This window comes from Hypanus sabinus (assembly GCF_030144855.1).
Source record: "Hypanus sabinus isolate sHypSab1 chromosome X2 unlocalized genomic scaffold, sHypSab1.hap1 SUPER_X2_unloc_23, whole genome shotgun sequence".
In the NCBI taxonomy this organism is placed as follows: Eukaryota; Metazoa; Chordata; class Chondrichthyes; order Myliobatiformes; family Dasyatidae; genus Hypanus; species Hypanus sabinus.
Window position 1 is genome coordinate 179,765 of NW_026778994.1, and position 27,747 is coordinate 207,511.

A 27,747-nucleotide genomic window follows, 5' to 3' on the forward strand; every position below is an offset into this window, starting at 1 on the left:
ATCTACCCTCGCAAAGATTGTACTGAAGACTGCATTTGATTTTTCTTCAGCCTTGTACGCTTCACATTGAAATAGTATGTGTTTCGACGGTTTCATAATGACAAAATGTACACGACACAGAATGAAGTTTTCCAATTAGTTACAAGGCATAATTAAGCATAGTGTGGATATTTCTGTCATGTGAATATCATTCCTTCCCTTGTTTTAAGCCTTCTTCTATAAACCCAACAGGTTTATGTATTCTGGAAAGGTGTCTGTCTTTACGTCCATTATCCTACGTCTTGCCATAAGCCCCTAATTCTTAACACTACCAACCCTTTAGCTTCTAATTTGCTAAGTGGAAGGTCTATATCCACAGCTTAACATTTAACAGCTTTTGGTGCTAAACAGTCAACATCATCATTTCCCTCAACAGTGTGATATGCAGGCCCCATAATGTGCAGACATATAAATCAAACTTTATATATGAAATACCGTTTGTCAAGTTTCCAACAGTCAATCTGACCTACTGCCAGAATGACCTGTTTAAGACTCATCAAAACTGAAATGTATTCTGAGCAAATTATAAGGACCAATTTCCTCCATCCACTGTAAGCCTAAACTGTTGGCAAAGAATTCTGCTTTCTATGCTGATAAATGGCTATAAGTCATTTCTTTATCATTACCTGCTATTCAGGCACACAAAAACAGCCACACCAACATCCCCAATTAAATTATCTTTTGATTCATCTGTAAAAATGGTTACTGTATGATAATAACTTTCATTAATATACTGATGACCAACAGACTCTCAGGCAGAACCGAATCCGATCGTGTAAAAAGTAAAATCACCTGAAGTCAATGGAAAAAACAATGTGGGGTTACAGAGAACGCTACAGTGGGACATACTGTGTCATCAAATACACCCATATTCGCAGCATGGTAAGAACCCAGCCACCCAAAACAAAAAACACTCTTCTAGTGATGTTCCCAACCGTCCTCTAGCACAACTTTAACAGGATGATCATTTCCTTGACCCGCAAATTAATCCAGTATGTTGACATCAACTTGAACCTCTGTTACTTTGAGGGCAATTGTCCCATTGCAATCAGTAAAGCCAAAGCAGGAGACAACATTACCGCACCAGAACACAATTAAAAGTCTGTAATTGTATCACATACAAACACTTTTAATTTGAAGATGAAGGTGATCCACAAGCCACACAGACATAATCATGAACAGATCAAATTAAACAAATATAATTGGTCAACAAAGATTTTCATGTTGCACCCAAGAATACCCACATAGATGTCTGAGGAGATTTAAAGCTCCTTTATATTTATCAATTATTTTACTGACAGGTGCTTCCCCATCAGCTTATTATTCATCCACATACTGAGAAATCTTACCACTGACACTTCCTCGAGACATTAATCCCATAAGTTAAAATCAAGTGCAAGTCTATTAATGCTGTTTGTAAACCACGTAATGTGTTTTAACGACTGAAAGCTTACAATCCTCATCAATCTGCCCACTGTTTGATCTATTAATTGTAAATTGCAGTTAATACCTCAAATCCATAAAGCTAAGTCATCTGTATATTGTGATTTACCCAGGGAATCCCATTTTCCCATCTCACAGAAAATATCATTAATCATAATATTAAATAATGAAGGGCTACAAATACTGCCTTGTGGGATTCCATTCTCTATCTCATAGACACAAACATGCCGACCGTTACTTGGACAGTCCATACAAAAAAAAACTCAGAAAAAAATACAATGACCCCCTTACTCCTAATTTAATCAAAAGTCCTTTCTACCATATCATTTCCCTTTTCAGTCTCAATACTGCTATTACAACATCTTTATTTAATTGTGCTTTCCGAATATCATCTTCCAAACCTAAAACTGAATCTAATGTCATTTCACACTTCCAAAATCCACTCTAATAAAACACTTTATCACCACTCTTTCCAAAATATAACTCAAGCGCTTGATTACCATACATTCCATAAGTTTACATAAATGAGACTTTCACGATATAGGCCCTTAACTAGAAGGATCAAATGGGGATCTACCAGGTTTTCAGGCACTACTATTTCCATTTTCCATGAGGAAAGTGGATGCACAATTCAAATATTTAATATTTTACAAATGCAAATTATATACAATTACAATTTCAAATATCACTCTTTCCTGGAGACACCTGACCTGCATTATTAATAGACTTCTTAAATTCATACAAAGAAATCTCTCCATCTGTGATACTATCATTGCTGCAGCAGACTTCCAACACATCAGGGTATTCACTGAAAAAACATATCCCTACATTGTTTAACTTCTTCACTTAAATTATCCTGATTATGAATCTCATCAAATGACCCAGCCAGTAACACAACCTTCCCTGTTTCAGTAACAATCATTTTGCCCTCATTAATCAACACTGGAATATTATGATCCCCACAAATCCCCCCATTTTCTAAATCATATCCCAAACAATTCCAAGTTTGATATCCCTTCCAATATTATCTCCATATAACCTCCAGTAAATCACCTCCTTCCTCACCACGGCCTTTGCCCTTTTATTGTTAATAATGTAACTCGGAGACTGATGCACCATCACATAAAAACTCACATTTCTCCCAATTTGCTTCCTGTCCCGTTATAAATCCAAATCCAAACTCATAAAGACAGGAAGGCTGACTGACGTTCACATAAACTAATCACCCTCCGAGTTCCCATTTGAGCGACAGGCACTGCAGCCAATGACAGCAGGCGTCAGTGTTAGGTCTGAGCTGCGATAGGCTGGAGGAAATCGGCCCATGACCAGCCCCTCCTCTTCCGCTCCATCGCCATGGCGGAGATCAGCGAGTCGCTTCTGTCGTTGTCGCCGGCCTCGGCGCCCACAAGGACGGGTGTGATTCCCCTTCGCGCCTCGGTGGGTCTGTTTCGGTGGCGTCTGTGGTGGCTGACAAAACATGCTTCGACAGGGAGCGAGCGAGGTCCAATGACTACAACTCCCAGAAGGCCCCACTGATGACGTTGTGGTGTTGTTTAGGGGTAAGGTATAAAAGCAAAATGGAGGAAAATGTAATGCATTACGTTTTCTGTACTGTGTCGTGCCTTCAATAAACAATTAAACTAAAAGAGAGATTCCAGCGAGAAATAGATAGAACATAGAACAATACCGCACAGTACAGGCCCTTCGGCCCACAATGTTGTGCCGACCCTTAAACTCTGCCTCCCAATCTTAACTTCCTCCATATACCTGTCTAGTTGGCACTTAAACTTCACCAGTGTATCTGCCTCCACCAGTGTCTCGGGCAGTGCATTCCACGCACCAACCACTCTCTGAGTATAAAATCTTCCCCCTTGAACTTCCCTCCCCTTACCTTAAAGCCATGTCCTCTTGTATTGAGAGTGGTGCCCTGGGGAAGAGGCGCTGGCTGTCCACTCTATCTATTCCCCTTAATATGAACTATACCTCTATCATTTCTCCTCTCATCAGCCTTCTCTCCAGAGAGTAAAGCCTTAGCTCCCTTAATCTCTGATCATAATCCATACTCTCTAAACCACACAGCATTCTGGTAAATCTCCTCTGTACCCTTCCACAACATTCTTATAGTGAGGTGACCAGAACTGGACAGAGTACTCCAAGTGTGGCCCAACCAGAGTTTTACAGAGCTGCATCATTACATCGCGACTCTTAAACTCTATCCCTCGACTTATAAACGTTAACACCCCATAAGCTTTCTCAACTACTTTGTCTACATGTAGCCCCAGATCCCTCTGCTCCTCCACACTTCCAAGTATCCTGCCATTTACTTTGTACTCTGCCTTGGAGTTTGTACTTCCAAAGTGTACCACCTCACACTTCTCCAGGTTGAACTCTATCTGCCTCTTCTCAGCCCACTTCTGCATCCTATCAATGTTTTTCTGCAATCTTTGACAATCCTCTTCTCTATCTGCAACATCACCAACCTTTGTGTCTTCTGCAAACTTGCCAACCCATCCTTCTACCCCCACATCCCGGTCGTTAATAAAAATCACAAAAATTAGGGATCCCAGAATTGAAACTTGTGGGACACCACTAGTCACAACCCTCCAATCCGAATGTACTCCCTCCACCACAACTCTCTTTCTGCCGGCAAGCCAATACTGAATCCACCTGGTCAAACATTCCTGGGTCCCAGACCTTCTGATTTTATGAATAAGCCTACCGTGTGGAACCTTGTCAAATGCATTACTAAAATCCATGTAGATCACATCCACTGCACTACCCTCATCTATATGCCTGGTCACCTCTTAAAAAATCTCCATCAGGCTTGTTAGACACGATCTGCCCTTCAGAAAGCCATGCTGACTGTCACTGATCAGACCATGGTTCTCTAAATGCCATCCACCTCTGCGTGTTTCCCATTCCCCAGTGTACTATGACAGGTATATGTAGCCTCAGGTCCCCCGGGCGGGAGGGGGCAAGAGAGCAAATGCTCCGGGGGCCCTGGCCTTCATCCTATGGGGGGGGGGGGAGAAGGTCTGTCACCCCTGTGGTGAGGCGCCTTGGTGGCTGAGGTGGGGCATTTCCTGTCTCAGGAAATCTCTGAGTTCTGCCCTCAGGCAGTTTCAGGTAAGGAAGGTGCAGAGGGTGGGTTGGTGTGGGCATAATCTGGCTGGGTGGGGCGGTCTGGGTGGTCTTGTTGCAGCTAGATTTGCCCCTGTAATGCAGAGAACGAAGTGAGATTGGGGAGAAAGACGGGGGAGTGGGGAGAGGAAAGAAGGGGGAGTGGGGCCTGTGAGAGAGAGGGAGAGAGGGCAATAGAAGGGAGTGTGGGGACCGGGAGAGAGACGGGGAGTGGATATGAAGAGACGGGGTAGTAAAAGAGAAAAGGGATTGTAGGGGGAAAGAGAGAGAGAGAGAGAAGGGAGAGTGTGGATTGAAAGAGGTAGAAGTCCGAGTGGGGAGATGAAGAGAGATGAGGAAGAATAGGGAATAAGTGACGAGTAAGGGCAAGTGTGTTGTGGAAGAGGGATTCCGGAGAAAGGGGAGTACAACAGTGTCACTCCACTCTTCAGGAAGCGAGAGAGGCAGAGGGAAGAGGGATTCCGGAGAAAGGGGAGTACAACAGTGTCACTCCACTCTTCAGGAAGCGAGAGAGGCAGAGGGAAGAGGGATTCCGGAGAAAGGGGAGTACAACAGTGTCACTCCACTCTTCAGGAAGCGAGAGAGGCAGAGGGAAGGAAACTGAAGGCCAGTTGGTCTGACCTCAGTGTTTGGGAAATGTTGGATTCGATTGTTAAGGATGATGTCTCAGTGCTCTTTGGGCAAATGATAAAAAGGGCCGTAGTCAGCATAGTTTCCTGACAAATCTGTTGAAATTCATTGAAGAAATAACAAGCGGGATCGACAAAAGACAATCGGTTGATGTTGTGTGTTTTGAATTTCAGGCCTTTAAAAAGGTGGCAGACATGAGGCTGTTTAACACGCTACGAGCCCATGGTATTACAGAAAGAGCCCAGCACAGATAAAGCAGTGGCTGATTGACAGGAGGCAGAATGTGTGAATAAATGGAGCGTTTTCTGTCTGGCTGCAGATGTCCAATGGCATTCCACAGGGGTCTGTGATGGGACCCATTCTTCTCTGCTATATGGCAATGACTTGGATGATGTATTTGATGGTTTTGCTGCAAAATCTGCAGAGGACATGAACAGAGATGGAGGGAAAGGTAGTTCTGAGGACGTAGAGAGGCCACAGAAGGAGCTAGACAGATTAGGATTGGAAACGGCAGATGGTATACAGAGCATTCATTTCATGAGGACTAAAAGGTAAAAGTAGGGACGAAATGTTGAAACATTAAAAAGCTCTGGTGAGGCCTCACTTGTAGTATTTTGAGCAGGTTTGAGCTGCTTGTCTTAGAAAGCATGTGCTGAATCTCGAGGGGGTTCAGAGGTGGGGCACGAAAATGGTTCCAGTATTGAACAGGTTGTCATATCACCATTGATGTCTCTGGGCCAGAATTCAGAAAAATAAGGGGTGAACTCGTTGAAGGAGGAGCCTTGATAGAGTGGATGTGGGCAGGGTTTTTCCTGTGATTGTTGGGTCTAAGACCGGATGAGACATGAGGGCATCCTGTTAGAACGGAAATGAGGAGGAGTTTCTTTAGCCAGAGTGGAGAATCTATGGGATTCTTTGCCACAGGCAGTGGTGGAGGCCGAGTCTCTCTGTACATTTACTACAGATGGTCATATATTACTGATTGTTCAGGGTGTTAAAGGATACGGGGAGAAGACAGGAGATTGGGTCTGTTGCGAAATTGGATCAACCAGGATGATATGCTGATATATTGAAACAGAGTGGATGGGCCGAATGTCCTAACCTGCTCCAGCACCTCATGGTCTTATGGACTTTCTGCCTTTTGAACACTTCTGTCTCTTTGGGATGTGTATATCCTGCGCTTTCTGAATTGCTTCCCGAAATTCCACCCATTCTTGCTTTGACGTTATCGGTGCCAAAGGTCTTTTCCAATCACTTTTGGCCAGCTCCTCTCTCAGGCCTCTGCAGTTTCCTTCATTCCACTGCAACACTGCATCTCCGTTGTGCTTCCCCTTCTCAAATTGCAAATTCAATCCCGGTTCATTGCATCACACCCTAACCAGAATAGCAGATCCCTTAGTGCAGTGGTCCCCAGCCACCAGGCCGCAATGCATGTTCTACTGGGCCGCGAGGAACCGAAATGATTTGGCGATAGTGGGTTTAACCACGAGCTGCTCTCTGAAGCCACCTCGCAGGCATTCTAGAAATTCTCCCCCGGGGCATCCAGCAGCAACCGGGCTTTCCCAATCTATTTGTGTACTGAAATCCCACATGACTATTGTAACGTTGACCCGCTGACTTGCATTTTCTATCTCCCGTTGTAGTTTGTAGACTACGTCCTTACTACTATTTGGGGTTCTGCACATACCTTCCACCAGGATTTCTTTGCACTTGCAGTTCCTCAGCTCTCCCCACAGCGACTCAGCACCTTCCGACCCTATGCCAGCTCTTTCTGATGGTTTGATTTTGTTATGTTTACCAACAGGGCCACGCTGTCAGTGATGCCCACAACCTCATGTATGCCAGTCCGCAGCTCTTCCTCCACGTCAGTCTGTACAATGCGCGCATTCAAATGTAATACCGTCAGTCCTGTGTTCAGCCTTTTAGATTCTGTGTGTCTTTTCCATCGCAACTCATCCTGTCGAATGCCAGGTTGCCCGATCAGCAGCCTCTCATTGCCAGCAGTCTCACAACATACTGTCTCTGTCTACAAACCAACTACCTCATCCTCGGCGGTAGCACATCGGTTCCCAAACCCCTTACCTAACTCACAAAATATCTTTTTTAGGGCCTGCTGACATTTTTAACTGTCATTGGTGCCAATATTTACCAACAAGTCTGGTTGCTCGCCCTCCCCCTTTAGAATGCCAGGGGCCTGATCGGAGTCATCCCTGTCCCTGGCACCTGGACACATCTCACCATCCGGGTGACTCTATCGCCAGCACAGAACCGCTGGCCGTTGGTTGACAACAGGAGGAACTCTAACCATGTTCCAGCGGAGGGAGGATCGGGTGAGAGTTAATGTTCTGGAAATGGAGGGGTTGTCTCATGGATCAGAGGGAATGAAAGGTTGGAGAGGCTTCAGTTGTTTGCTCTGTAGCGATGGGGGCTGAGGGGAGACCAGAGGCAGATTGACGCTGAGTAGAGATCTGAGAGAAGAGAACCAACATTGTTTGTTCACCAGGTGAATATCTCAATTACCAGAGGATGTGATTTCAAGGTGAGCGTGGGACAGTTCAAAGATGATGTTTACCAGTGTCCCGGTACTCTACTCTGCTCCACAGTCCTGTCCTCTTTCTCTCCCTTTCTCCCTCCCTCCCTCCCTCCCTCCCTCCCTCCCTCTCTCTCTCTCTCTCTCTCTCTCTCTCTCTCTCTCTCTCTCTCTCTCTCTCTCTCTCTCTCTCTCTCTCTCTCTCTCTCTATGTATATATATATATATATATATATATATACAATTCCTCAATTTCTCTGTCTCCTCTTATCCTCATCCGTACTCTTTTACACCCTCCCACTCTTTCCTCCAAACATTCTTCCCTACACAGTCACTAACCTGCATCTTTCCCTTGTAGTCTCTTACTCCGTTTTTGCCTAACCTTTCGCTTGCCGATCTTTCTCCCCAATTCCCCCTTTGCTGCAGCTTGCTGTCTCCGCCACCCACCCGTCCAGACCAGCACCCCTCCCTCACCCCGCACTGTGATGATGGTTTTACACACTCAGTGGATTACAGATGTTGTATAATTTCTCATCGGTTGGAAAGATTCAATGTTCTCTCAGAAGATAAAGGCTTGTGGTTTCCAGGAGAGGCCTGTATGTTTCCGTTTAGTGTGCTACAGAACAGGCGGTGGAGGAGTGTGGAGAAGGGGGGAGAGAGAGGGTAAGTGAGGACGTAAGAGAGGGGGAAAAAGAGGGGAAAGGAGAGGGGTAGAGAGAAAGGGAAGAGAGAGAGGGAGAGAGAGCGAGAGAAAGAGAGAGAGGATAGGCACAAAGAATGAGAGAGGGGGGAGAGAGAAGAGGAGAGGTGAGGAGAGGACAGTTGCTTTCAATGAATCAAAGTACAGTGATAACCTTTGATTCGCAAGCCGCCCATAAAGATTAATTCTTCACCTCGTGACTGGGAGTGCGGGGTCGCGAAATGTGAGGGCCAATTAATTAACTTAACGAATCATACATCCATGAGGTACTGAACTTGTTCACAGCTCTCTGCAGTGTTTCCGGTGGTGGCCAGTGCTGTTGCCATGACAACACGACTAGTTTCCGCACAGGATGTGTTCTGTAAAAACAGATGATGGTCGTCCAGGAGGCGCCGATTTTCTTCAGCCTCTGGAAGAAGCAGAGAGGCCGCTGAGCTTTCTTGGCGATAGTGTCCTTGTGGCTGGACAAGGACAGGCTGTCAGTGGTGTTCACTCTCAGGAGATTGGAGCTCTCAACCCCCTTATCCTCTGCCGTTGATGTAAACAGGAATGTCTGCATCGCCCCGGCTGACTTCCTGTTGTCAGTAACCAGCTCTATTGTGTTGGTGAAATGGTGGGGGTGGGGAGTGTTGATACCAGCTCTCAAAGCTCTCCAGCTCCGACCCGACACGCGGGTGGAGAAGGTTTACAGGAGTAAATTCCAACCGTGTGCAAACAGCACTGGCTCTGTGAACACGGGTGGAACTGTCCAGACGGACTGAAGGATCTATTTCTGCGCTTTCCCCGAATCTCGTCTTTCTCTCTTACTTTTCTCACTCTCACCTTCCTCTCTCTCTCCTCTCTCATCCCAAACTCTACTATCCCTCCCCTTATTCTCCTCCATTACTCCCCACTCCCTCCGCCTTACACCACTCTCACACTGACCCCTCACCCTCTGCTTACTCCCTACCTTCCTGAATCCTACATCACTCATATGAAACATATTCCTCCCGCGCCCTCCCCATCCAGCCGAAAGGCTTTATCTGCTGTCGCTTCCGCAGGACACGGATTTACTCAACTTCCGGTGACTCTGATTCACTGTCAAACCCTCAGCTGATTTACTGTCAAAGATAGAACAGGTAAAGAGCTCGGGAGAAGTTGAGAGGCAGCAGTTACTGGGAAGTTGGAGAAACAGGACTGAATGGAACCAGACAGGAGAGGAATTTCACTCTCACCCTTTCCATCTCCCTATACGTCTCCATCTCTCTCTCTCTCACTCTTTCTCTCTCTCTCTTTCTGTCGCCCTCCCTCTCTCTCACACTCTCTCTACTCGCTGTCGCTCTCTCTCACTCTCTCCACACCCTCTCTCTCCCCTCTCTGTCTCTGTCTCTCACTCACTCACTCTCCCCATCTCATTCTCTCTACCTTTCTGTCTCTCTCCCACTCTGTCTCTCCATCTCTCCCCCTCTCACTTTCTGTTCTCTCCCTCTCTCTTTCTGTCTCTCTCTCTCTCTCTGTCTCTCCCTCTCTCCCCACCATCTCTCTGTCTTCCTCTCTCTCTGTCTCTCTCACTCTCTCCCCACCCTCTCTCTCTGCCTGTCTCTCTGACTCTCCTCTCTCTCTCTGTCTCTCACTCTCCCTCTCTCTCCATCTCTCCCTCTATGTCTCACTCTCTGTTCCTCTCTCCCTCTCTCTCTTTCTGTCTCTCTCCCTCTGTCCCTCTCTCTCTGTCTCACCCTCTCACTCTCTGCACCTCTCTCTTTCTCACTCTCTTACTCTCTCTCTGTCTCTCTCCTGCTCTCTCTCTCACTCCCTCTCTCTCTCTCACTCCTCACCCTCTGTCTCTCCGCCCCCCTCTCTCGGTCTCACTCTCTCACCACACCCTCTCTCTCTGCCTCTCACTCTCTCTGTTTCCCACTTTTTTTCTCAGTCACTGTCTCTCTCACTCTGTTCCTCTCTCTCCCTCTCTCTTTCTGTCACTCTCTCTCCCTCCATTTCTCTCAGTCTCTGCCCACCCTCTCTCTCTGTCTGTCGCTCTCCCTCTCTCTCTCTTTTCCTCTCCCTCTGTCTGTCTGTCTCTCGCTCTCCCTCTCTTTCTCTTTCCATCTCCCCCTCTCTTGCTCTCCCTCTCTCTCACTCTGTTCTCTCTCCCCCGCTCTTGCTGTCCCTCAGTCTCTCTCACTCTGTTTCTCTCTCACTCTCTGTTTCTCTCTGTCTGCCTCTCTCCCGCACTCTCTCTCTTGCTCTCCCTCTCTGTCTCTCTCACTGTTCCTCTCTCACTCTCAATTCCTCTCTCTCTTCCACTCCCTCTCCCACCCTCTCTCTCTCCCTCTGCCTCCCTCCCTCTCTGCCTCTCTCTCTCACTCTCTGTTTCTCTCTGCCTCTCTCCCCCTTCTGTCTAGCTCCCTCTCTCTGTCTCTCTCACACTCTCCCCACCCTCTCTCTCCCTCTCACTCTCTCACTTCCCACCCTCCCTCTCTCTCCCTCTCCATCTCTCCCTCTCTTTCTCTCTCTCCCGCTGTCTTTCTCCCTCACTCTCTCCCACCCTCTCTCTCTGTCTGTTTCTCTCTCTCTCTCTCTGTTCCACTATCTCTCTCCCTCTCTCTCTTGCTCTCCCTCTCTCTCTCCCCCCTCTCCCTCCCTCTCTCTTTCTCTCTCACTCTGATACTCTCTGCCTCTCTCTTTCTATCTCTCTCTCACTCTCGGTCTATCTCCCTCTCTGTCTCTCACTCTCTCCCCACACTCTCTCTCTCTCCGCCTGCCTCTCCTTCTCTCCCTCTGTGTCTCTCTCACTCTCACTCTCTCTCTGTCTCTCTCCCCCTCAGTCTATCTCCCTCTCTCTCTCTCTCACACAATCTCCCCACCCACTCTCTCTCCCTCTCACTCTCTCACTCCCTTCCCACACTCCCTCTCTCTTTGTCTCCCCCCCTCTCCATCTCTCCCTCTGTCTCTCTCTCTCTCTCTCTCCCCCTCTCTCTCTGTCTCTCTCACTCGGTATCACTCTTTCTTTCTGTCTATCTTCCTCTCTCTCTCTCTCTCTCTCTCTCTCCCTCTCTCTCTCACTCTCTGCACGCCCTCTCTCTCTGTCTCTCTCTCCCTCTCCGCCCCTTTCTCTGTCTCACTCTCTCCCCACACCCTCCCTCTCTGTCTCTTGTCTCTCTCTCTCCCTCCCTCTCTCTGTCTCCCTCTTTCTCTCACTCTCTCGCCACCCTCTCTCTCTGTCTATCTCTCTGTCCCTCTCTCTTTTCCTCTCCCTCTGTCTCTCTTGCCCTCCCTCTCTCTCTCTCTCCCTCTCTCTAGCCCTCTCCCTCTGCCTGTCTGTCTCTTGCTCCCTCTCTCTTTGTCTCTCTCTCTATCTCCCTCTCTCCCTTGCTCCCTCTGCCTGTCTCTGTCTCTTGCTCCCTCTCTCTGTCTTTCTCCCTCTGTCTCCCTCCCTCCCCCTCTCTCTTCCGCTCCCTCTGCCTTTGTATCTGTCTCTTGATCTCCCTCTGTCTCTCTCTCTCTCACTCTCTGTTCCTCTTTCTCCCTCTCTCTCCGTCTCTCTCACTCTCTCTATACATGTACAATTCCTCAACTTCTCTATCTCCTCTTTTCCTCTTCTTTATTCTTTTGCACCCTCCCAGTCTTTCCTTCAAACATTCTTCCCGACACAGTCACTAACCTGCATCTTTCCCTTATTGTCTCTTACTCCGTTTATGCCTAACCTTTCGCTTGCCTCTCGTTTTCTCCCCAATTCCCCCTTTCCTGTAGCTTGCTGTCTCCACCACCCACCCGTCCAGACCAGCACCCCTCCCTCACCCCGCACTGTGATGACGGTTTTACAAACTCAGTGGATTACAGATGTTGTATAATTTCTCGTCGGTTGGAAAGATTCAACGTTCTCTCAGAAGATAAAGGCTTCTGGTTTCCAGGAGAGGCCTGTTTGTTTCCGTTTAGTGTGCTACAGAACAGTCGGCGGAGGAGTGCGGAGAAGGGGGGAGAGAGAGGGTAAGTGAGGAGGTAAGAGAGGGGGAAGGAGAGGGGTAAAGGGACGTGAAAGAGAGGGGGAAGAGAGAGAAGAGAGAAAGAGACAGTGACAGGCAGGGGGGGGGGAGAGAGAAGAGGGGAGCAGAGGTGAGCGTAAATTGGGACATTTGCTTTCAATTAATCAAGGTACAGAGCTAACTTTTGATTCGCAGCCCGTCCATAGAGATCAATTCATCTTCTCGAGACTGGGTGTTCGGGGTCGCGAAATGTGAGGGGACAATTAATTAACTTAACGAATCATACAGACCATTTAATCACAACACTGCATTAGGGAGATTGTGAAGTTAGTGGCCCATCTCTCAGGAAGTCAGAATGTTCGACGTGTGTGGGGTCTTTGATAACGTGGACTGTTTTATTGAGGTAGAGAGATGTGTAAACAGTGTTCACAGTTTCCATGATGTACTGAACTTGTTCACAGCTCTCTGCAGTGTTTCCGGTGGTGGTCAGTGCTGTTGCCGTGACAACACGACTAGTTTCCACACAGGATGTGTTCTTTAAAAATAGATTATTGTCGTCCAGGAGGCGCCGATTTTCTTCAACCTCTCAGAGAAGCAGAGAGGCCGCTGAGCTTTCTTGGCGATAGTGTCCTTGTGGCTGGACAAGGACAGGCTGTCAGTGGTGTTCACTCTCAGGAGATTGGAGCTCTCAACCCCCTTATCCTCTGCCGTTGATGTAAACAGGAATGTCTGCATCGCCCCGGCTGACTTCCTGTTGTCAGTAACCAGCTCTATTGTGTTGGTGAAATGGAGGGGGTGGGGAGGAGGGAGACTAAGGGATAATAAGATGTGGGGAGAAGTAAGTGTGTAGAAGGAGAGATAGAACAGATAATGAGCTCGGTGGAAGTTGAGAAGCAGGAGATACCGGGAAGATGGAAAAACAAGACTAAATGGAACCAGACAGGAGAGGAATTTCACTCTCACCCTCTCCATCTCCCTCTCCCTATCCGTCCCACTCCTCTCTCTTTCTCTCTCCCTCTCACTCTCTCTCTCTCCCCCTCTCTGTCTCCCTCTCATGCTCTCTCTCACTCTCTCTCTCTTTCTCTCTGTCTGTCTGTCTCTCACTCTCCACAACCTCTCTCTCTTCCCTTCTCTGTCTGTCTCCCTCTTCCTCTATCTCAATCTCTCACTCCCTCTCTCTCCCTCTCTTTCTCTCTGTCTGTCTCTCCCTGTCTCTCTTTCCCTCCTCTCGCTCACTCTCCCCACCCTTTCTCTCTCTGTCTCTCTCCCTCTCTGTCTCTCTCCCTCTGTCTGCCTCTCTCTCTGTCTTTCTCCCTCTCTCTGTCTCTCCCTCTCACTCTCTCCCCACCCTCTGCCTCTCTCTCTGTCTTTCTCCCTCTCTCTCTGTCTCTCCCTCTCACTCTCTCCCCACCCTCTGTCTGTCTCTCTCTCTCTGTTCTTCTCTCTGCCTGTCTCTCTCCATCTTCCCCTCTCTCTCTGTCTCTGTCTGTCCCTCTCACTCTCTGTTCCTCTCTCTCTCTCTCTCCCTCCCTCACTCTCTCCCCACCCTCTCTGTCTCTGTCTCATTCTCTCCCTCTGCGTGTCTGTCTCTTTCCCACTCTCTGTCTGTCTCTCTTGCACTCTCTCTTTCTGTCTCTGTCTCTCTCCCTCAGTCTGCCTCTCTCTCTGTCTTTCTGTCTCTGTCTCTCTCCCTCAGTCTGCCTCTCTCTCTGTCTCTCCCTCTGTTCCTCTCTCTGCCTGTCTCTCTCCATCTCTCCCTCTCCCTCTCTCTCTGCCTGTCTGTTTCCCTTTCTCCATCTCTCCCTCTCCTTCTTTCTGCCTGTCTCTCTGTCTCTCACTCTCCCTCCCTCTCTTTCTGTTTCTCTCTCCCTCTCACTCTCTCTCTTTCTCTCCCTCTCTTTGTCTCTCTCCCTCCTCTCTCTCTTTCTCTCTCAGTGTACTATAAAGGCATGGATGAAGGATATGCAGTCTGGGGGAAAGCTGGGGTCACTGAACGAAGCCAATGCCGATACAATCAATACGAACAATCTACTAAACAAGTGTAAACAGAGCACAGAATCATTGACCTGTGAGAGGGGGTGTAGAGGGGGAGATAGGGGGTGAGAGGGAGAGTGGGGGAGACTGGAGAGGGGTGGAGAAAGGGGAAAAGGGAAGGGGGAGAGGGAGGGAAGAGAGTGAAAGAAAGAGAATGTGGCAAGAGAGGGTTCAAGAGTAGGAGAATGGGGTATACTGGGGAGGAAAGAGTGAAGCAGAGAGTTGGGAGAGTGGGAAGTGTGGGGAGAGAGTGTGGAAGAGGGGAGGAGAGTGTGAGAGATAGGGAGAGAGTTGAAGGGGAGGGAGGGAGAGAGAGAAGAGAATGGTAAGCAGTGAAAGTGAGGTTTGTAGGCTAGAGAGTGGGGAGAGGGGGAGGGACAGAAATGGATGGGTGGTGCCTCACCTCATCTTGCCCTGATGACGGATGCTGCTTTTCCTTTTGCTAAGGCAGACGTTGATGGACTTTCGATCGGTCAGGGCATGAAAGGATACGCAGTGAAGGCAGGAAAATGGGGCCGGGAGGAAAAATGGATTTACCATGATGAAGTGGCAGAGCAGTTTTGATGGGCCAAATGGCCTAATTCTGCTTCTGTCCCTCATGGTCTTATGGTCCAAGAGCAGCCTCTCATTCAATGAGAGCAAGAGCAATGAACTGCTTCTGGACTTTGGAGGAGGAAACAGGAACCCATGAGGCAATCCTCATCGGGGCTCAAAGGTGGAGACGTTCAGCAACTTTAAATTCCACAGTGTGAACATTTCAGAGGATCTGTCCCGAGCCCGGGACACAAGTGCAATTACAAGAAAGCAGGAACTCTCTGTCCTCAGTAGTATGGCCCAGCACATCATAGTGGATATGGCCCAGCACATCACGGGTAAAACTCCCCTCACAACCGAGCACATCTCTGCGGAGTGCTGTCGCAGGAAATCAGCATCCGTCATCAAGGACCCCCACCACCCAGGCCATGCTCTCTTCTCAATGCTGCCATCAGGAAGAAGGTGCATGAGCCTCAGGAGCCTCAACCCCAGGTTCAGGAACAGTTATTACACTCAACCAACAGGTCCTTCTTTCTTTTTACAATGTTTTTATTCAGAGGAAAAAAAATTTACAGAGTGCAACACATGGATACATTTCAACATAACTTGTATACATTTATATCTTGTAATAAAATTGTTATAGCATAATACATAAAGGTATACCACTCTGTAATCAAAAACTTAAAAATAGGTCATACATCATAAAAGAAATTTTTTATATATATAAAAAAAATCAACCCCCTACCAACTACCAAAGAAAAAAGCTGATGGATGACAATGGATAATTAGAAAAAAAACATATTCACTTAAGAAGAGAAAAATATACGTAAAAGTATATTTATAAATTGGAAAAAGTAATTTAGGAAAGGTCCCCAAATATCATTAAAAGATTGTTTCAAATTTCAGACTGAGCAGCAGATCTTTTCTAAATTTAAATACTACATAATATCATGTAGCTATTGAAGATGTGTAGGAGGGGTAGACTCCTTACATTTAAGCAAGAATGCTCTTCTTGCTAAAAGGGAGGTAAAAACTAAAACCTGTAGGTTAGGAGTATTTAAAGTTATATCTCCATTTGCAATAATACCACACAAGGTAGTAAGCGGATTTGGGTCAAATTGGACCCTAAAAAGTTGAGAGAAGGTATGAAATACTACCCGCCAAAACTTTTCAATTCTAGGGCAAAACCAAAACATATGAATTAAAGAGGCATCAGCAGAGTTGCATTTATTACAAAGTGGAGAAACATTCGGGAAAAAACCGGAGAGCTTCTGTTCAGAAATGTAAGCTCTATGAACCACTTTAAATTGTAGAAGAGAATGACGAGCACAGAAAGATGATTTATTTACCCATTTAAGAATTTTATTCCATCTATCATCAGTAATCTGACATTATAGGTCATTCTCCCAAGCTTTTTTAAGTTTATTTTAAAAGTCTTGCCTAGAATCAATCAACAAGTTATAGATACCGGTAATAGAACCTTTAAGAAAAGGTTTTAAATTTAAAAGATCGTCCAGTAAATTTTTATCAGGACCTATAGGAAAAGTAGCTAATTGGAAATGTAGAAAATCTCTAACTTGAAGGTATCTGTAAAAATATGATTTTGGGAGTGCTAATTTATTTGACAATTGGTCAAATGACGCAAGAGATCCTGAGATAAACAAGTCCCAAAAACACTTAATACCTAGTTCATCCCAATCCTTAAAGGGATAAAAAATAATTAAGGAGAATGGGAGACGATAATGAAAAATTCGCTAAACCAAAACATTTTCTATTTTGACAAATTTTCTAAAATTATCAATTTTCTAAATTGAGACCAGATCCCTAAACTTTGCTATTCCCATAACCAATGGACACAATCAACAGCTCTTCATCTCATGTTCTTGATGTTTATTTCTGGGTTATTTTTTTAGTTTTATTTATTATGTATTTGAATTTTGTTTTCTTTTGCACATGGTTTTGTTTGTCCTGTTGGGAGGCAATCTTTCATTCATTTTATAATGGTTCTTGAGTTTACTGAATTTACAACATATTCAAATCCCAGGATTATACATGGTGATGTGCCTATACTTTGATAATAAATTTACTTTGCACATTTTAAGTTCTACATTTCAATTTGTAAATAACTGAAACACAAGAGCTCAGTCAGCTGGGTAAATGATTTTGTTCTGATCTGAATGGTCGGCCCAACACTGTGTCCCGTCTTTCGAGGCACATCAATTACTGGAAATATTACTGCATCGAACTGGAAAGCCTCAAATACTCTGTCTCTCTGCTCAAGCTTGCAAACACACGTAGACACACACACACACACACGTTTCAAAACGCCGACAATCATACCAGTGCCCAAAAATACCAGGGTGACCTGCCTCAACGACTATCGCCCAGTGACGCTCACTACTGTGATGAAGTGCTTTGACGGGATGGTCATGGTCAATCAAATTCTGTCTGTGTGTAGGGACCCACTGCAATTTCCCAATCTCTACAATCTGTCAACAATCCTCACTGGCTCACACTCGGTCTGGATAAAAGCAAGTCAGGCTGCTGATTACAGCTCAGCATTCAACACAATCAGACCCTCAATTGTATCAACAAGCTCCAAAACCTGGGCCTCTGTACCTCCTTCTGCAACTGGATCCTCACCAGGAGACCCCCGTCTGTGTGGATCAGAAATAACATCTCCTCCTTGCTGACAATCAACACCGGCACACCTCAACGATGCGTGCTCAGCCCACTGCTCTACTCTCTCTACACCATGTCTGTGTGTCTGGGCTCATCTATAAACTTGCTGACAAACCAACTATTGTTAGTGGAATTTCAGACGGTGACGAGGAGGAGTACAGGAGTGAGATAGATCAGCAAGTTGAGTGGTGTCGCAGCAAAAACCTTGCACTCAGCATCATGAAGACAAAGGAATTGATTGTGGATTCAGGAAGGGGAAGTCGAGGGAACACACACCAGTCCTCATTGTGGGATCAAAAGTGAAAAGGGTGAGCAGTTTCCATTTCCTGCCTGTCAGCATCTCTGAGGAACTATCCTGGGCCCAACATATTGATGCAGTTACAATGAAGGCACAACATCGGCTATATTTCATTCGGAGACTGAGGGGATTCGGTCTGTCACTAAAGACACTTGCAAATTTCTACAGATGTACTGTGGAGAGCATTCTAACTGGTTGCATCACTGCCTGGTGTGGAGAGGCCACTGCACAGGATCAGAAATTGCTGCAGAAAGTTGTAAACTCAGCCAGCTCCTTCATGGGCACTGGACTCCACAGCATCCAGGACACATTCAAAAGATGATGCCACAAAAAGCTGACATCCATCATTAAGGACCCCCATCACTCAGGGCATGACCTCTTCTCATTGCTACCATCAAGGAGGATGTACAGGACCCTGGAGACACACTCACCGGTTCAGGAACAGCTTCTTCCCCACAATCAGATTTCTAAATGGACAATGTACCGATAAACACTTTCTCAGAATTTTCCCTCCCTTTTTGCACTTCATTTTAAATATAATTTCACATACTAATTGTAATCTGTAGTTTTTATTACTAAATATTGCAATCTACTGCTGACAAATTTCACCACAAACGCCGGTGATATTAAACCTGATTCTGATACGCAAACACACACAGCTGGGCTCAGACATACAACACTCCCACATTCCTCCCTTTGTGACACCCTGCTTGCTCCACGGCCCCCGGTATGAAGCTCAAACTGTTGCAACACCTGCCCTTTGAATTCATGTCTGATGGTGCGCTGTATCTGTTCACTGTTTGAGTTTGATATTAAATGAAGAGGATTGAATGGGAAGGAACGTTTGAATAGAAGAATAAAGATCTCCTCTGAAGGTATATGGGGTCCTGGTGAGAGCGTACATGGAACACTGTGCACAGGTCTGGTCTCCCTCCCGGAGTCAGCCTGTGGGATGAAGGGCATGAAGAGATTTCCCAGATTGATTTAGGAGGTGAGGTAGTGTCCTTGGAGAGATTATACTGACCGGGCCTGTCTCAGAATTAGAGAAATAAAAGGCCGTCTGACTGAGACAGACACAGTCTCACAGGGTAGACGCAGGAATGATGTTTCCTTTGGCTGTGGTGAGGAATGGGGGTCACAGAATCCGAGTTCACCTCAGCAGGACTGAGATGAGGAGAAATTTCCTCACCCAGAGGGCAGGGAATCTTTGGAATTTTCTCCACAAGGTTTCTAAAATCGAAGGACAAGTTTTAGGGCTCTGCGATGCTGGGAACGTTGCGCGAAAGTGGCGCTGAGGTCAAAGATCAGACATGTTCCGAGTGAAAGGCAGAACGGACGCAAGCGGCCGAATGGCCTGCTCCTGTTACGTATTTTCTGAAGTCCGAGTTTACCTTTGCGCCTGGTTCTCCCTGGGCCTTCAGCCTGTCCTTTTGCACAGGCGAGCGCTCACACTCCGGAGCTCCATCGGCAGCCGCTGCGGGCCAGCTCCCGGATCCCAGCAGCAGGAGACAGGACCGGGAGGAAACTCCGGACAACAGGCCCCGATCCACGGCGGGGAAAGACCGGGCTCCCCCTGTGTGGCTGAAACATCTCACGGAATCTCCGCCCGAATCTTCACCTCCGCCATCGGAAGGGTTCAAAACTCCGGCCGCTGTTGCAGCCTTTACCCGGGGAGCTGCTCCCAATCTCGGGTCTCTCACCGGGTCCACTCGTTCCCGGTTCCAAACTTCGGTCCGCCCAGCGTCCCGCCCACTGACACTCCTCAGCCAATGGAGGCCAGAGTCTCCCAGTGGTGTTCGCTGATTGGCTGTGAGTGTGTCTGAGGGCGGGCTGCTGCCGGTTGCTGGAGATGTCAGTCACCGTTTGTTCTCAGACTCATAGCAAGTTCCCCGAGGCTCAAAGTTCAAAGTAAATTTTATTATTATTTTTTTAATATTTTAACAATTTATTGAAAACAAACAAAAACAGAAACACTAAACATATGCTAACAAAGCCAGGGAAGCACACAAAAGCAGCAACGAATATATAACCATTAACTTTAAATATACAAATAAACAAGGAAAGCCGCTCTAAATATTTGTGACAGAGAAATGATCCCCATGAGATTTGGTGTTATTAGTAAACCCAGATAAGACATTTTCAAAACTAAAAGTAAAATCCACATTAATATATTGATCTTTAAATTGACAAACATCAACCTAAAATGTTTTAACATATTCACAATCCCAAAACAGATGAAATAAATCCTCTGGTTATAAACCACAGAAAAGAACAGTTAGTTTCAATATCAGAATTAACCCTTGCCAAATAAACATTGGTTGGATAATATCTATGTATAATTTTAAATAAGCCCCAAGTACTCCTCCACCTCAGATTCCCCAAGCAACTATTCCAAAAACTAACAGAGTACGTATAAGTCGCCACATACAACTCCTACAAACATACAGAGAAAAGCTACAGAATGGTAACTATATCTGGATCACTGAAAGATCAACCAGAGTGCAGAAGACAACAAACTTCGCCAATGCAAATAAACAATGAGAAGATGAAATAACCGCAGCAGCTGCCGATAGATGTCCGGTGCTCTCAGCTCTCCCTGTTCAATCTGACAGGACAATAAACGGTGAGGCGCAAAGGTAAACTCTTGGTTGAGAAGATAAGAAACAGAGAAGGCGTGGCCATTCGGCCCCTTGCACCTCTTCTACCCTTCACTCAGAACATGCTTGACTTTTGACCTCAGCACCACTTTCCTGCAACTTTCCATCACCTGCGAGCCCCAGGATATGTCTATTCAATTTAGAAACCTTGTGGAGATAACTGCAATAATTCACTGCACTCTGGGTGAGGAAATTTCTCATCTCAGTCCTGCTGAGTTGTCCTCGGATTTTGAGTCTGTGAGCGCTGGTTCCACACCTTATGGGAAACATCATACCAGCCCTTGCGCTGTAAATATCCTGTGAGATTGTATTTCTCAAATTCTGAGACAGGAAATCGATCTGTCTCAGTCAAACCACCTCTTATTTCACTCATTTTGAGACAGTCCCAGTACGATGATTTGTTGTGGGAGCATCTCTATGGGCTGCATGTGGGTACAGTTATCCTGTGTTGTTCCACAGCCTGTTGTTTGAGGGGTAGTAACTGTTCCTGACCCTGGTGGGGAGAGTCCTGAGGCTCTCGTACCTTCTACCTGATTACAGCAGTGAGAAAAGAGCCTGCCTGTGTTGTGAGCCTGATCACAGCCGCCAGTATCACCGTCCCCTCTGGCCTGCCCTATCCGGGACCAAAGGGATTGTGGAGAGTAAATGTGGAACTCTGTCGAGTATCACTGTGATCCGTCCCCTCTGGCCTGCCCTATCCGGGACCAAAGGGATTGTGGAGAGTAAATGTGGTACTCTGTCGAGTATCACTGTGATCCGTCCCCTCTGGCCTGCCCTATCCGGGACCAAAGGGATTGTGGAGAGTAAATGTGGTACTCTGTCGAGTATCACTGTGATCCGTCCCCTCTGGCCTGCACTATCCGGGACCAAAGGGATTGTGGACAGTAAATGTGGTACTCTGTCGAGTATCACTGTGATCTGTCCCCTCTGGCCTGCCCTATCCGGGATCGAAGGAATTGTGGATAGTAAATGTGGTACACTATCGAGTATCACTGTCACCCAGAATCACTTCCTGCCCCTTATTATTCTTGTCTGTGATTCCAGTGCGACAGTCTCCGGCCTAATGTCCCCTCTTTCTACAAACTCCTTTTCTGTCCTTAGCCAAGTGTCCTCTTCATCTGCACCATCCGCACGATCCTGCCACCCGTTCTGGGTTCTTCGTCGGGACCCGAACTCCATCTCCTCACTACCGGATCTCTGTGCACACTCTCGCTTTTCCACAGTCCCTTTAAAGAGTCAATTGCGCTCCCTATTCATCAGAATTTATGTCACCCGGGGCCAGGTCTGACACAGCGAATTGGGATTAGTTTACTTAATGGAGTGGGCAGGCTTGGGTCTGAGACAGTTTAGAAAAGTCTGCACCGCCAGCTGGACACACGGATCTGTCCAGGGATTTGCCGGCATTGGACTCTCACGTATCCTTAAAACGAGCTATAAAGTACGCAAGGGATTCTCCTTTTCTCTGCAGTTATCAGATAAATTCACCAAAATCCGTGTGCAGTCGGGCTGTCATTCAAATGGGTTCCCTTACCTCAGTGACCCACCGTGCCAGGGCTTGTATTACATCAGCCCCTCTGGTGGCTCCCGGTCACCTTCAGGCGTCTGCCTGGGAAAGGGGAACCCACTCCCTGTCCCTGCCCGAGAGATTCCATATATAACCCTGAGGAGTGGCACGTCCCCGGGCAGGGTCTGGAAAGGGAAACCCAGTCCCTGTCCCTGTCCGAGAGGTTACATATATAACCCTGAGGAGTGGCACAAGTCCCCGGGCAGGGTCTGGAAAGGGGAACACACTCCCTGTCCCTGACCGAGAAGTTCAATATATAACCCTGAGGAGAGGCACAAGTCCCCGAGCAGGGTCTGGAAAGGGGAACCCACTCCCTTTTTCAATGAATTCAGGTAAAGCCCCTGGTCCGGATGGTTAAACTGCTGAATGTTTAAAGTCCTTTTCTTCTATACTCGCTCCTAAGCTTTGTAAACTTTTTAAAAATAACCACAATCTTTTTATGATGCCTCCATTAATCCAATTCTTAAAAATGATAAAGACCCCACTGAATTTGCATCCTATCGGCCAATATCCTTGCTGAATACGGATTCTAAGATTTTTACCAAAATTTTGGCCTCTCCATGAGAAAATGTATTACCTCAAATTATCTCTGAAGATCAGACCGGATTTATTAAAATCTGTTATACATCTTTAAACATTAGAAAATAAATTAATATAATTTATACTTCTTCATCTAAAATACTAGAATGTCATTTCTTTAGGTGCTGAAAAAGCATTTGATAGAGTTGAATGGCTATATTTATTTAATACATTGCAGAATTTTAATTTTAGCTTGAAATTTAGCCGTTGCCATTCGTGAATCACCTAATATTTTTGGTATTACCCGTGGGTAAGGGACTTATAAGATATCATTATATGCTGATGATTTGCTACTATACATATCTGACCCTGAGAGATCTATTCCTGCTATTTCATCCTTGCTTGCTCAGCTTAGTAGCTTTTCTGGCTACAAGCTGAATTTTAATAAGAGTGAATTATTTCCATTAAATATGTAAGTTCCAATTTATAAACACTTACCGTTTAAAGTTGTCACAGATTATTTTACTTATTTGGGTATTAAAATTACCAAGAAACATAAGGGTTTATTTAAAGTTAATTTTTTACCTTTAATTGAACAAATCAAGCAACTTGTTACCAGGTGGTCCCCATTATCTCTATCATTGGTTGGTCAAATTAATACTATCAAGATGATAGTATTACCCATATTTTTATATTTAATCGAAGCATTACCAATTTTTATTCTTAAATCTTTTTTTGATATTATTGATTGCAAAATATCTTCATACATGTGGCAGAATATAAATCCTAGATTAAGTAAGAAATATTTACAGAAGCCTAAGTAGGAAGGTGGTTTGGCTTTGCCAAACCCAAGATTTTACTACTGGGCAGTTAACATCCGATAGTTAATATCTTGGACACGAGAATTGGTCGTAGTACCTTGCCCACAATGGGTAAATTTGGAGTGTAAATCTGTACAAGACTTCTCATTATTTTCTATTTTAGGATCTTTGCCTCCTTTTGCTTTATCTAAACCAAATAAACAATTAACTAATCCTATAGTTAAACATACATTAAGAATATGGTTTCAATTTCGTAAATTCTGCAGCTTGAATAAGTTTATCTTATCAACCCTTAATATATCTAACTTTTTGTCCAGCCCTCTTTTATGGACTAAGCCTTTGTATTATGGAAAGCAAAAGGTATAACATGTTTTTGTGATCGATTTTTAGATAACAGTTTTATGTCCTTTGAACAGCTATCCAGCCTAAAACTCATTTTTTAAAGATACTTGCAAGTTAAAAATTTCTTGAATGTTAGTCTTTTCTGAAATTATGTCCAATGGACATTACAGAAAAAAATCTGGCTCTGAATCCTTGCCAGAAGTGTTAAGTAGCTATTATTTATAATATGATCATGAAAATACAGCCAGGAGTATCAGAAATAATTAAGAAGGAATGGGAAAAAGAACTTCACTGTCTTATACACACAGGGCAGTGGGAGAACATTTTACAATTAATCAATTCTTCTTCTATTTGTGCTAAACATGCCTAATACAATTTAAGGTTGTTCATAGGGCTCACATGTCCAAGGATAAACTCGCTAGATTTTATTCTTATGTTAATCCAGACTGTGACAAATGTCATTCTGAAGTCGCTTCATTGACCCACATGTTCTGGTCTTGCCCCGTTTGCAAAATTATTGGAAATATATTTTTGGTATTATTTCAACAGTTCTGAATATCAAATTTTACTGCAATTTTCAGTTTACCAATGGTAGATAATAGTCGTTTATCCCCCCCCCCCCCCCCCCCGCAGCTTGGCGGATAATTGCATTTGTTACATTAATGGCTGGAGGATCTATCCTATTGAATTGGAAAGAAATTAATCCTCCAACGATATTTCAGTGGTTTTCTCAAACTATTTCTTGTTCAAGTTTAGAAAAAATTACAAGTGTTGTCTTTGACCCTTCAGTTAAATATGAAGAAACTTGAAGACCATGTATTCAACATTTTCATATAAACTAAACTGACTTTTCCTAAACCTTACTTTTATTATCCTTAATTATTTGGATGGAGGTGCGGAGTTATTGACGCTACTGTGACATTGACATGCAATGGCCCATGTCGGTTAGGATTTTTTCCATTTTTTTGGGGGGGGAGGGTTTCTTATTTTCTCCATTTTTTGTAACCACTATGAGTTTGGGAGGTTATTTTCATCTATTTGTATTTATACCTTAACCTATTAATTATGTACTCTCAAGCTCTTTGTATTCATGTTTCATTTGTGTTTGTTTAAAATCTATAAAAAGATTTAAAAAGGGCTATTCTGAGGAAAGGATGGAATAGGCGCAACGGGCCGAATGGCCAGACATGCTCCTGTTACTTATTTTCTAAAGCACGAGTTTACCTTTGCACCTTGTTCTCCCTTGGTTTTCAGCCGTTCGGATTGCACAGGGGAGCGGTGAGAGCTCCGGAGATCCACCGGCAGCCGCTGCGGGGCAGCTCCCGTCTCCCAGCAGGAAGGGACGGGTCTGGGAGACAACTCCAGACAACAGGCCCCGATCCTCGGCGGGGAAAGGCCGGGCGCCCTCCGTGCAGCTGAAACATCTCACGGAATCTCCGCCGGTCTCTCCAGCTCTGCCTTCGAAAGGATTCACGACCCGCCGGTGGTGCAGCCGAAACCCGAGGCGCAGCTCCCGGTCTCCGGCCCACTCGGTCCCGGTCCAAACAGCGGCCCGCCCACTGACACCCCTCAGCCAATGGCAGCATCCCTCTCCCAGCGGTGATCGCTGATTGGCTGTATGTGTGTGAGAACGGGCTGCTACTGGGAGCTGGAGATGTCAGTCACAGTTTGTTCCCAGAATTAAAGGAAAATCCCCGAAACTCAAATTTCAAAAATAAATTTTATTATCAGAGTCCAGATAAGTCACCACATACAACCCCGAGAAGCATTTTCCTGCGGACATACTTAGAAAAAGTGTAGAATAGTAACGATAACAGAAGCAGGCAGTGAAAGATCAGCCAGAGTGCTGAAGGTAACAAACTGTGCAAAAACAGAGAAACACCGATAAAATAACGAGAGCATGAAATAACCGCAGCGGCTGCTGATGGATCTCCGGAGCTCTCACCGCTCCCCTGTGCAATCCGACAGGCGGAAGGCCAAGGGAGAACAGGCGCAAAGGTAAATTCGTGATTTAGAAAATAAGAAACAGGAGCAGGCGTTGCCATTCAGCCCGTTGCACTGTTCTGCCCCTCAATCAGAACCTGTTGAACTTTGACTTCAGCGCCACTTTCCTGAAACGTTCCCAACATCGCCAAGCTCCTAAATATGTCCGTTTAATTTAGGAGACTTGTGGAGAAAACTCCAAATATTCACTGTATTGTGTTGGAGAAATTTCTCCTCATCTCAGTCCTGCTGAGGTGACCTCGGATTTTGAGTCTGTGATCACTGGTTCCACTACCCAGCCAGGAGAAACATCATTCCTGCCCCTACCCTGTAAATACCCTGTGAGACTGTGTCTGTCTCAATCAGGAAGCTTCTCCATGTGAACCTTGTGTTGATGAAATTGGTGACAGTTCTTTCAGACCAGCAGCTTTGACCACAAGAACACCAGACAGTGGTCAGCACGGAATATCCCGCAGTTACTGCAGGAGAAGGACTGGATGGACACAGTGGAGTGGTTCCCTGAGCAGACAGTCCAGACCATCTGGCAGAATGCCTCATCACCAGATCTCACCAACAGGCAGCAAGACCTCAGCTGTCTGGCGGCGATTCGGGCCCCTCCCAGTCTGATCCTTGCTGCATGCCCGGAGATCACTCCCACAGCGCGCTGCCCCGAGACTACTGCACTGGAGACGAGACGGTCACTCGCCTCTTTGCGGACTGTGGGCTGGCGAAGATCTGTGGAGAAAGATGCAAGGGCCTGTGCCACAGCAGCTGCGTGACAGAAGGCTCACCGATCCTCGGGCTGGTCCCAGGACGCGCAGGAAAACGTACAGAGGGTGCTGCTGGAAGATCATCTATTCGGGGAAAGATGCCCGAAACTTGTTGGCCTGCCATCACATCGAGATGTCCGGAAAGCAGGGGTTCCCAACCTGGGGTCCACGGTTCCTGTTACTGGTATTGGTCTTTGGCATTAAAAAACGTTTGAGAACCGCTGTCGTACAGGAATACTGCCGAATGACACATTCCAGACTACAGGGACACCATTGGAACTACAGGGATCCTCTACACTGGACAGGGAGAGGCCGGGTTGGCTGAGGAAGCCTCAATGTTATTGTAGTAGTGAACCACCCCAGGGATGCACATGGCTTCTCCTTTCAGCGCAGGACTTCAATCGTCTTCCAGGGGAAGGTCCTTCCGACCGCAGGGATGAGGCCTTTGGAGATTCAGCTGACGTTTTTGTCGCTCTAGGTTTTTACAAGATGGGGTTGCTCACACACTAAACATAGAAATGGTCAGAATTTCCACTGAACACATCCAGCAAAACCATGTTGATTCCCGGAGCAAACACGAAGAAATCTGCTGATGCTGGAAATTCACACAACACACACAAAATGCTGGTGGGACACAGCAGGTCAGGCAGCATCTATAGGGAGAAGCACTGTCGATGTCAGGACTGACTGAAAGCAGAGATAGTAAGAGATTTGAAAGTAGTGGGGGGAGGGGAAATGCGAAATGACAGGAGAAGACCGGAGGGGGTGGGGTGAAACAGAGAGCTGGAGAGGTGATTGGCAAAAGGGATGCAGAGCTGGAGAAGGGAAAGGATCATGGGACGGGAGGCCTCGGGAGAAAGAAAGGGGGAGGGGGAGCACCAGAGGGAGATGGAGAACAGGCAGTGATGGGGAGAGAGAAAGAAAAAAAGACAAACAACAAAATATGTCAGTGATGGGGTAAGTAGGGGAGGAGGGGCATTAACGGAAGTGAGAGAAGTCAATGTTCATGCCATCAGGTTGGAGGCTGCCCATGTGTTGTTCCTCCAACCTGAATGTGGCTCCATCTTGACAGTAGAGGAGTCCATGGATAGACATATC

General features: G+C 46.1%; 1 protein-coding gene across 1 annotated transcript; it reads right to left on the reverse strand.

The window, feature by feature from the left end:
* Positions 1 to 235: 235 nt before the first annotated feature.
* LOC132385808 (uncharacterized) lies at positions 236 to 26,733 on the reverse strand. Its single transcript, XM_059958029.1, has 3 exons — positions 26,671 to 26,733; positions 25,121 to 25,544; positions 236 to 3,014 (listed from the first exon to the last, which is right to left on the reverse strand). The coding sequence occupies exons 1-3, from the start codon at positions 26,731 to 26,733 to the stop codon at positions 2,701 to 2,703; spliced, it is 801 nt and encodes a 266-aa protein (XP_059814012.1). The 3' UTR covers positions 236 to 2,700.
* Positions 26,734 to 27,747: the final 1,014 nt, after the last annotated feature.

Bases quoted from the DNA above. Each gene is read 5' to 3' on its own strand.
- LOC132385808 (XM_059958029.1), bottom strand. From the start codon at position 26,733: ATGATCTTCCAGCAGCACCCTCTGTACGTTTTCCTGCGCGTCCTGGGA. The intron at 25,545-26,670 runs GTGAGCCTTCTG...TGACATCTCCAG, and splicing joins TGGGACCAGCCCGAGGATCG to CTCCCAGTAGCAGCCCGTTC. The intron at 3,015-25,120 runs GTAAACTCGTGC...CAACGTCATCAG, and splicing joins AGGGAGAACAAGGTGCAAAG to TGGGGCCTTCTGGGAGTTGT.